Source organism: Mandrillus leucophaeus, unplaced genomic scaffold, assembly GCF_000951045.1.
Source record: "Mandrillus leucophaeus isolate KB7577 unplaced genomic scaffold, Mleu.le_1.0 Scaffold203, whole genome shotgun sequence".
Taxonomy (NCBI): domain Eukaryota; kingdom Metazoa; phylum Chordata; class Mammalia; order Primates; family Cercopithecidae; genus Mandrillus; species Mandrillus leucophaeus.
In genome coordinates, this window is record NW_012102066.1 from 1,271,789 (window position 1) to 1,282,803 (window position 11,015).

The following is an 11,015-nucleotide window of genomic DNA, read 5'->3' on the forward strand; positions in this document are numbered from 1 at the left end:
TTGAGACAGGGTCTCTGTCACCCAGGCTGGAGTGCAGTGATGCCATCTCAGCTCATTGCAGCCTTGACCACCAGGGTTCAAGCGATTCTCCCACCTTAGTCCTCCAAGTAGCTGGGACAACAGGTGCGCACTACCACTTCTGGCTAATTTTTGTATTTTTAGTAGAGACAGGGTTTCACCATGTTGCCCAGGCTGGTCTTAAGAGCTCAAGGAATCCGCCTGCCTTGGCCTCCCAAAGTGCTGAGATTACAGGTGTTAGCCACCCTGCCAGGCCCCATCTTATTGATTTCTGCAAACGATAAAAAGCCAGCTTGTATTTTGATATGAATTTCACTGAATCTGTAGGTAATTTGGGAAATATTGCTATCTTAATAATATTAAGTCTTTTGGTCTGGATTTTTTTATTTAGATCTTTAATTTCTTTCAATAATGGCCTATAGTTTTCAGAGTGTAAGTTTTTCACTTTCATTCGATTTATTCCTAAGTACTCTATTATTTTTGATGGCAACATAAATGGAATTATTTTCTAGTTCATTTTTGGATTATTCATTGTTGGTATATAGAAATACATTTGATTTTTATATATTGTTCTTGTACCTTGCTGAACTCATTTATTCTATTTTTTTAGTGAATTCCTTGGGATATTGTATACACAATATAACATCATCTACAAATAGTTTTAGTTCTTCCAACCTGAATGCCTTTTCTTTTTCTTGCCTAATTTCCATGACTAGAACCTCTGATACAATGTTGGATAGAAATGGCAAGAGTGGACATCCTGGCGGGGCACGGTGGCTCACGCCTGTAATCCCAGCACTTTGGGAGGCCAAGGCAGGTGGATCACGTCTCAAACTGCTGAGGTCAGGAGTTGAGACCAGCCTGGCCAGCATGGTGAAACCCCATCTCCACTAAAAGTACAAAAAATTAACTGGGCGTGGTTGAGGGCGCCTGTAATCCCAGCTACTCGGAAGGCTGAGGCAGGAGAATCACTTGAACCTGGGAGCCAGAGGTTGCAGTGAACCGAGATCACATTATTGAACTCCAGCCTGGGCAACAAGAGTGAGACTGTCTCAAAAACGAGTGGATATCCTTGTCTTGATCCTAGGGAGAAAACATTTAATTTTTCACTATTAGCTATAGGTTTTTCTTGTTTGTTTTTGAGACAGGGTCTTGCTCTGTTGTTCAGGCTGGAGTGCAGTGACATGAACACACTCACTGCAACCTCTGTCTCCCAGGCTCAAGCAGATCCTCCTACCTCAGCCTCCTGAGTAATTGGGACTACAGGCATGTGCCACCACACTCAGCTAATTTTTAAATTTCTTTTGCAGAGACAGAGTCTCACTATATTTCCCAGGCTGGTCTTGAACTCCTGGGCTCAAGTGATCCTCCCGCCTTGGCCTCCCAAAATGCTGGGATTACAGGCATAAGCCACTGCACCCTGCCAGCTATGGGTTTTTCATAGATGCCCTTTATCAGGTTGAGGAAGTCATCTTCTATTCCTAGTTGGTTGAATGAGCATTGGTTTTTGTCAACTGGTGTTTTGTTTTGTTTTGTTTTTTGAGACTGAGTCTTGCTCTGTTGTCCAAGCTGGAGTGCAGTGGCAGCATCTCAGCTCACTGCAACCTCTGCCTCCTGGATTCAAGCGATTCCCCTGCCTCGGCCTCCTGAGTAGCTGGGATTACAGACACCCACCACCATGCCTGGCTAATTTATTTTTTGTATTTTTAGTAGAGACGGGGTTTTCCCATCTTAGCCAGCCTGGTCTTGAACTCCTGGGCTCCGGTGATCAGCCTCCCGAAGTGCTGGGATTCCAGGCGTGAGCCACCGCACCCAGCCAAATGGTGTTTGTCTGTTGAGATGATCATGTGGTTTTAGTTCTTTGTTCTATTAGAATGGTGTAGGTGGTAAGCTGAATAATGCTCTCACCCACCCAATGATATCCATGTTCTAATGCCCAAAATGTGAGTATGTTATGTTACATAAGGTTGCCAATGGAATTAAAGTTGCTAATCAGTTGATTTTTAAGTAGGGAGATCATCCTGGATTATCTATGTAGGCCCAATATAATCATAAGGGTCCTTAAAAGTAGAAGGACAGAGAAGGACCATAGAGATGGCAGCTTGAGAAGGACTATGCCCAATGATGCCCACTTTTTTTTTTTTTTTTGAGACAGAGTCTCACTCTGTCACCCAGGCTGGAGTACAATGGCGTGGTCTCGGCTCACTGCAACCTCCGCCTCCCTAGTTCAAGTGATTCTCCCACCTCAGCCTCCCGAGTAGCTGGGACTACAGGCGTGTGCCATGATGCTTAGCTAATTTTTTTATTTTTAGTAGAGATGGGGTTTCACTATGTTGGCCAGGCTGGTCTCGAACTCCTGACCTCATGATATGCCTGCCTCGCCTCCCAAAGTGCTGGGATTGCAGGCATGAGCCACCGCACCCAGCCCAATATTGTTCACTTTAAGCCGGAAGGAATGCAAGGAATGTGGTAGTTTCTAGAAGCTAGAAAAGTAAAGGAAGTAGATTCTCCTGTACAGCCTCCAAAAAAAAAAGATAAAACTTGCCTCTAAAAAGTAATGCAGACCTGCCCATACCTGATTTTAGCCCAGTGAGACCCATTTTGGAATTCTGACCTTCAAAACTGTACAATAACAAATTTGTTGCTTTAAGCCACTAGGTTTGTTGTAATTTGTTACAGCAGCAATAGGACATTAACATAGTATACTCATTGATTTTCAGATGTTAAACTAACCTTGCATTCCTATGATAAATCTCAGTTGGTCATGGTATGTAATCCTTTCTTCTAGTGGCTGGATTTGGTGTGGTGTTTTGTTGAGCATTTTTTAGTCTATATTAATAAAAGATCCTTGTCTGCAGTTTTCATGTGACGTCTTTGTCTGGCTTTGGTATCAGGGTAACACTGGCCTCACAGAAAGAGTTGGAAAGTGTTTCCCCCCTCTTCTATAGCCACCCAGCTTTGTCATGGTTGCCATTTATATGGTATGTCTTTCCATTCTTTTACTTTCAACATAATTTGAACCTATCTTTGATTTAGATTTCCTCTACAATAACCAATAATATTTTTATGACCATGAATAAAACTGCATTTATCTTACTAGCTACTTTTTTAAAAAATGGAATTGTAAACCTTTGTTTTCCCAATGATAATAACTTTTCATTTCTATACACTCTCTGGTTCTCTTACTGGCAATAAACCTTGGTATTTTTGCTTAATTTTGTTTAACTTAAAAGAAAACTTTGTCACTGTATATGTTGGGCCCATCTTTTTTTTTTTTTTTTTTTCCTACTGGTCTGTGAAATCTGTCTAGGAACCACCAAATTACAGGATTTCCAAGACTGGGTTAGGTTGTATATAAAACATAAGTTGTATATAAAACATAAGTTGTATCTATGGAAACAAGTCTGTTAAACTTATGAGTAATATTTAAACTAACAAAATTTTATCAGTATTTTTGCTTTAATTCAGATTTTTTAAAGACATCCTAAAACTAGGATGGAAACCATATCAAAATCACGACTGTACATTGTGAAAAACTGAAAACATCTAAATGTCCAATAATATAGATTGGTTAAATTACAGTGTATTTATATAATGGTTATCTATTTAAAATCATGTTTTATAATAGTATTATACAGACATGGAAAAATGTTCAACTACAGGTCAACTTGTCACATTCTGGTGACTAGTACCTCCTCTAACCCTTTGGGTGTGTTGCAGCTTCCCAAGGTGGTTTATTGGCTTTCTTTAATCCTACTTTTTTGGTAAATATTCCCTTAATTAAATGCTGTTCAGTCACTCCACTTTAGTGAATCATCTATTTCCAGTTAAGATCCTGAAAAAAGTTATTAACCATTAACACAGGTTAATGGTGAAATTGCACCATTACTCTGGTTGGTGGAATTATGATGAAATTACACAGAAAACAACAAATGCCTGTTTTTTTTTTTTTAAACAAGTAATACTGTGATAGGTGCACTACACCTAATAATAGTAAGGGCTACCGTTAATTATTAGCGAGTTAGTTATATACTGTGCTTTATAGATCACCTCCTTTAATCCTTTAAATAACTGTGTATTAACATCATCTCCAGTTAGACATGAGGAAACATTAAACATTTATTATTGTCAATTAATATATTGTCATTGTTTTCTTTTATAGATCATTCACGAGAAGTGTTGGAGCAATTAGTAGGCCCAAACAAACTAAAGCAAGTGACATGGACTGTTTATTGATGCTTTTTTGAAGATGATCAATACTAGGAAAGCTTATCAAAACTACTTTCCCAGGAAACCATCTATAGAGATTTGCATTCTATTTAATGTTAACACTACTTTTAATTATTTTATTGTCTTAAGTTATAACTCTCAGAGAATTAGCTGAGTCTTGGTATATACATGTTTGTGCTTTACTCTTAAACATCTTAATAGTGCTATTATTCTATATCTGTTGGATGAGTCATTATTTTTGAAATGATAATCCTAGCATGAACTCTGATCTATGGTGTTGGATTTTGTTTTTAAAATAACTTTAAAATTAACTGTTTTCCCTTGAGATTTCCTTCTCCTATGTAGGTATTTGAGTTATTGTTGTAAGCTTACCTGTAAGTATAAACCTTGGGAGAATCTAAGTCAACATATTTCTAAAAGCATAGTTACCTTCCTATTTTCTGGCTCTTACCTTCCTGGAGTATTTAAATACCCATTTGCCAAAAGCAGACCTGAACATCAAGCCTGTTAATTCTTAAAGGGATTTAGGTATTTGTTTCACTGAAATGAAGTGACTTATTAGCCATTCAGCGTATTAGTATTACAGAGGCTCTTGCCCAGCCTCTTAGTTCATTGAATTTTATGGCTACTCTTCCCAATTACATTTTATTCATCTGTAAGCTTTCCTTCCTTAGCAAAATTGCATTCAAAAATGTGTAAAAATGAGTAAATACAGAATATCACTATAGAGATTTGTATCCTCAGGTTCTACTGATTTCACATTGTGAAATAAACAGCAAAGGTCTTAGTTTTCAAGTGAAAACTTTTTGGTAATCACAAAATTACCTGACACATACCATGCTTAAACCAACCCGCAAATTTAGCATATTCATTTTGTCATGAGCCTGTCTTGTTGAGATTTTCTTAAAAGATTTCTTATTTTGCCTCTGATGTAGTGAAAAACGGGGTAAGTATGCTAACTTTCTTGTGTATGTTGGGGGGTACTTATTCAACTCCATTTCTTGTCCTTACTATTGCTTTATAAATGTGGTATGTTTATAGTGTGGCTATATATGTTGCCACTGCAAAGGTGGCACATATGTATATATGTGCAAAAAGGGTAAGGCCTGTTCTATCTATGAAATTTTTCTAAAGACGAATTCAATAAAATTTAATACTGAATATTTAACCAAGTCAATCGTATTTTCCCCTTTTTGCAGAAACCAGTTTTGACTTTTAAGTTGTGAGCTTCTTTGGGTCTTTGAAGGATTTATCTTCCTAAAACAGTTTGCAGTTTTATTTTCCTCCTTTTTTATGTTGCTAGTTGTATTAATTATTTCTCACCACTCTGTTTAAAATATCTGTACCCCATCTAGTACCCAGTATTCCCTATCACCTTTACCTCTTTTTCTCCTTACTACCTATCACCATCTGATGCCTGTTTTACTTTTCATTTGTTCATTATGTCTCCCTACTCTAGAATATAAATTTTGTAAGGACAAAATATTTATCTTTTTTTTTCATTGCTGTATCCCTATATCCCCAGTGCCTAGAACAGTGCCTGGTATATAATAAGCACTCAAATATTCATTGAATAAGTAAATATGGAAAGAAATAAAGGAGGAAAGAAAAAAACACCCAGTAATACCCAGCCTGGCCAATGTAGCAAGACTCCATGTCTACAAAAAATACAAAATAAAAAATCTAGCCAGGCATCATGGTGGTGCATGCCTGCAGTCCTAGCTACTAAGGAGGCTGAAGTGGGAGGATTACCTGAGCCTGGAAAGTCGAGGCTGCAGTGAGCATGGTCACATTGCGGAACTCCAGCCTGGATGAGAGAGCAAGACCCTGTCTAAAAACAAAACAAAACAAAAACCTCAACAACAACAACAACAAAAATTTCCAGTCTCTAGTCTGATTTATATGTTCTAATATAAAGAGATTGGAAGTCATCATTCCCATCCTCACAATAAGAATAAAGCTGAATAAACTGAAAAATCAACAACACTTAGATCCTAATTTATTTAAGGTTAAAGAGCAAATGCCTCACATATTAGAAATGCAAATACAAAGAACCACAGCTTACAGGGAGCAGAAGCCTTTTGCTGGAGCCAGTACCAGTAGGAACATTTATGCTATAATTTCTGAGTTGCTGGAGGCTCCATGTGGATGGACTTAAGAATCAACAGCTCCAGCCTGGTGCAGTGGCTCACAATGGTAATCCCAGCAATTTGGGAGGCTGAGGCGGATGGATCACCTCAGGACAGGAATTTGAGACCAGCCTGGCCAACATGGTGAAGCCCTGTCTTTACTAAAAATGCAAAAATTAGCTGGGCATGGTGGTGCATGCCTGTAATCCCAGCTGAGCATGGTGATGCACGCCTCTAATCCCAGCTACTTGGGAGGCTGAGGCAGGAGAATCACTTTAACCCAGGAGGCAGAGGTTGCAGTGAGCCAAGATCGTGCCATTGCACTCCAGCCTGGGTGATAAGAGACTCTGTCTCAAAAAAAAAAAAAAAAATCAAAAGCTCCAGGAATCTGTCCATAACCGTTATCTCACCAGGTGTGGTAACCCTGCCGTCACTCTGAGCCTACACTGCTTCTGGGAGCTGCCTAATTCACAGATTGTTCTTTGCTCAATTAAACTTTGTTAAATTAAAACAAACCAACTCAAGGGGGCCCATTCCTAGGGGAGACACCACACTTTCATAGTTTTACCTCCAGGATACCTACCAGGTTCTCAGGGTGAGGATCAGAGAAAAATCCCTTTTTCTGGTATGAGGATGGGGAAAGTAACCATTTTGAAATATGCCCAAGCATTCAATTCTCCTTAACAAAAGCCAGCTCTCAAGGGAAACTATTTTACTAGAGCCTAGCTGACCTGGGGGAAAGGAAGTACCCAGCTCTAGCCTCCTCTAGCTTTCCTGTCTCACCAAAGGGACAAAAGAAAAGCTGAAAGCACTTGTGAAGGTCACAGCAGGAGCACAGGCTGACTTAAATGACTGAGACTTAATCACAGAACTATAGAACATACCTTCTCCCATACTTTATCACATCAATTAGGCTACTGTATAATAACAGGGAATTACAGGTGAAAAAAACTGCAAGCTTCAGACTCTATATAAGAAGGAATCTCTAGGGAAACTCAAAGATAACAGGGGAGACAACAGCAAGGACACTAGAGGAAAATTTAGCCTGTAATAGCTACACTACAGCAAACAATAGCCCTACCCAGATTTTAAAACCTCATGCTACCTTAGTTTACCTGCTTATTTATCCAATACATCATGTCTAGCTATCAACAAAAAATTACAAGGCATGCTAAAAGACAAAAAAACAGTCTGGAAAGACAAGCATCAGAACCAGACTCAGATATGGTAGACATTTTAGAATTATCAGATCATAAATTTAAAATAACTGATTAACATGCAAAGGGCTCTAATGTGAAAAGCATACAACATGCAAGAATGATGGGTGACATAAGCAGAGATAGAAGCTATAAGAAAAAATCAAAAGGAAGTGATCGAAATAAAAAACACTGTTAGGCTGGTGTGGTGGCTCACACCTGTAATCCTAGCACTTTGGGAGGCCAAGGCGGGTGGATCACCTGAGGTCAGGAGTTTGAGACTGGCCTGGCCAACATGGCAAAACCCAGTCTCTACTAAAAATACAAAAATGAGCCAGGCATGGTGGTGCACACCTAAAATCCCAGCTACTCCAGAGGCTGAGACAGGACAATCACTTGAATGTGGGAGGCGGAGGCTACAGTGAGCTGAGATATGCGCCACTGCACTCCAGCCTGGGCAACGAGCGAGACTCCATCTCAAAAAAAAAAAAAAAAGCCCAGAGTTCAAGGTTGCAGTGCTCAATGATTAAGCCTCTGAATAGCCACTGCATTCCAGCCTGGGAGCAGAGACTCTGTCTCTAAAAAAAGAAAAAATATATATATTCTTCTATGTTTTGTTTGTTTAATTAAAAGTTACATCACAGTTGTTCTCAACTACAGAAACAGATCTGGCTACAATGTTTCATTCCTCTGCATTACTTAAATGCTGCCACCACTGAGTATGGCATTGTATAATCATATTTTTTCAGTGGTTAAAATACAAAACAATGCAGATAGAGATGTGTATAATTGGCATGCATAGAAATACAGAACCAGTTACATGACAAAAGTAAGCAAAACTCTAAACCTTCATATTTTAAAAACAAGATATGCCGTTTAACAAGAATTACATTCATTAAACTGGAGAGTATCTCCTATAGAGAAAACTTTCAGAGTCAGATCCAAACATTACTATATTCATACTTGGAAGCACTTCGACAACTCAAGGCTGAAAATCCCACACTGTGCTTGTTGTCAGTCCACTGTTTTCCTGCCTAGTAGGCTCCAAAAGTGAATATTCTACCACTTTGTGCAGGTGATGCTGAATGCTGTGTCCACTGAACTGGGGCCGCCCAGGGTCACCAATCAGTACTCGAGTTCTATAGGTCCAGAAGCACTTCTTCAGCCACTGATGAAGACTATCTGCAAGGTTTTCATCATAAAACATATCGCCAAGAACAACAAGGTCCCACTTATCTTGTTCCAAATTCAAAATGTTTTGGATTAAAATAGGAAAAGGATTCAGTCGGTTCAATTCACAATTTAGTGTAATAGCCATTCCTGCAACTTAAAAAAAAGAAAAAAAAGCACAAAATGAATTGGTATATGCTAGGCTGTTATAATTCCCTGTTGATTAAATAATTTAAAAGATCTGCTAACAATATATTTTTCTTCCTTTTTGTTGAAAGTTGTTGTTTAAAGAAGTATAAAGGTTATCTCAATATAAGCTATACCACAATTTCCAAATATATGACTGGATATCCTGAAAACAAAACAAACAATTCAAAACACCTAGAAATGCTGGGAATTTTAGGAATATTTGCTGATTTCATTAACCAAAATATTGTGTTTTTTACTGTGAACAGGGAAACAAGCCTTGGGCTTGATTGAGCATGGCAATAAATTAGAACTGAGACCACTTGGCTGGGCGCAGTGGCTCACGCCTGTAATCCCAGCACTTTGAGAGGCCGAGGCAAGCGGATCACCTGAGGTCAGGAGTTTGAAACCTGCCTGGCCAACATCGTGAAACCCTGTCTCTAATAAAAATACAAAAATTAGCTGGACATGGTGGTGCATGCCTGTAACCCCAGCTACTCGGGAGGCTGAGGCAGGAGAATCACTTGAACCCAGGAGGTGGAGGTCGCAGTGAGCCGAGACCATGCCACTGCACTCCAGCCTGGCCAACAGAGTGAGGCTCTGTATCCAAAAAAAAACAGAAGAACTGAGACTCCTTTATAAAATAAAGGTTTTCAAGGACTATATTCTCAGTGAAAGGGTAGACCAGAAGAAAAGATCAAATAAAAACTTACCTGTCTCAGCCTGGGTTCTAATGGAATAAAAATCACCCTCAAAGACAGGCCAACACTCACTTGGGTTTGGGGTCAAATAAACACTATTTACTTATTTCAGGAAATTCCTAACCCATAAATTAACAGAAGTGCTCCCTCCAGGATGTCTGGCAGACACAAATCCTCTTGGGAAAAATGTACCATCTACTCCGACCTCAGGGGATTCCTACAGATAATGTCCCAGTGCACACAGATTCACAATGTCTGATCACAAAATACGTACGACGATAAGCTACCACACTGAGCATGTGTACGTATTTATTCTGGAGAAGAAAAAAAAGATGAGCCTTAAATATTTTAAAATATGAATCCTTACTAGGGTCTATGTCATTGGCCAAGATCCTTGATGCCCCGCTCATCTTAGCAGCAATAGCTGTCGCTCCACAACCACTCCCAAGATCTAATACAGATTTTCCTCTGACAACATCAGGATTATCCAAAAGATACCTAAATTAAAAAGAAAGGAGAAACATGTCTCAGAGAGATGAGGAAAAATAAGTGTTGGGAACAGGCCCCCCAAAATCTGGCCATAAACTGGCCCCAAAACTGGCCATAAACAAAATCTCTGCAGCACTGTGACATGTTCATGATGGCCATAACGCCCACGCTGGAAGGTTGTGGGTTTACTGGAATGAGGGCAAGGAACACCTGGCCCACCCAGGGCAGAAAACCACTTAAAAGCTTTCTTAAACCACAAACAATAGCATGAGTGATCTGTGCCTTAAGGACATGCTCCTGCTGCAGATAGCCCAACCCATCCCTTTATTTCAGACCATCCCTTCATTTCCCATAAGGGATACTTTTAGTTAATCTAATATCTACAGAAACAATGCTAATGACTGGCTTGCTGTTAATAAATACATGGGTAAATCTCTGTTCGGGGCTCTCAGCTCTGAAGGCTGTGAGACCCCTGATTTCCCACTTCACGCCTCTATTATTTCTGTGTGTGTGTCTTTAATTCCTCTAGCGCCGCTGGGTTAGGGTCTCCCCAACCCGGCTGGTCTCGGCAAATAAGAGGTATCCAAAAAAAAAAAGGAAAAGAAAGAAAAGACATGTCCTTAGGTTGACTGGACAAAAGAAATAGTGAAACGTAGCAGAAGAACTTGGTCCAACCTTGGCAAGTTTGGTCTGACTAGAGTGACACAAAAAGTCCATCTCCAGAGCTGGGCAGAGGTGGCAGAAGAAAGGACCTAGTCATTTGGTCTTTCTCTTCAGCAGGTATGAAGCACAGTACCACACAACTGACTGATCATGCTATTCAAGTCAATTTTTTTCAAAACAAAGTTGTAGGTTGGGCACAGTGGCTCATGCCTGTAATCCCAGCCCTTTGGGAG

The 11,015-nt window shown here is 39.6% G+C and overlaps 2 protein-coding genes across 5 annotated transcripts in view; one reads left to right on the plus strand and one right to left on the minus strand.

Moving 5' to 3' along the window:
• Nucleotides 1–4,464, plus strand: part of AMN1 (antagonist of mitotic exit network 1 homolog (S. cerevisiae)) — a 70,614-nt gene extending 66,150 nt beyond the window's left edge. For both annotated transcript variants that reach the window (XM_011979546.1, XM_011979547.1), the window contains exon 7: nucleotides 4,181–4,464. In XM_011979546.1, coding sequence (XP_011834936.1) covers nucleotides 4,181–4,254 — 74 coding nt within the window. In that variant the 3' untranslated portion in view covers nucleotides 4,255–4,464. The remainder of the gene's footprint in view (nucleotides 1–4,180) is intronic.
• A 3,019-nt stretch (nucleotides 4,465–7,483) lies between these two features.
• The window catches only part of METTL20 (methyltransferase like 20), an 11,112-nt gene continuing 7,580 nt past the window's right edge, over nucleotides 7,484–11,015 (minus strand). For all 3 annotated transcript variants that reach the window (XM_011979550.1, XM_011979551.1, XM_011979549.1), the window contains exons 3-4: nucleotides 9,998–10,128; nucleotides 7,484–8,899 (exon numbers count right to left, since the gene is read on the minus strand). In XM_011979550.1, the coding sequence (XP_011834940.1) occupies nucleotides 8,556–8,899; nucleotides 9,998–10,128 (475 nt within the window). In that variant the 3' untranslated portion in view covers nucleotides 7,484–8,555. The remainder of the gene's footprint in view (nucleotides 8,900–9,997; nucleotides 10,129–11,015) is intronic.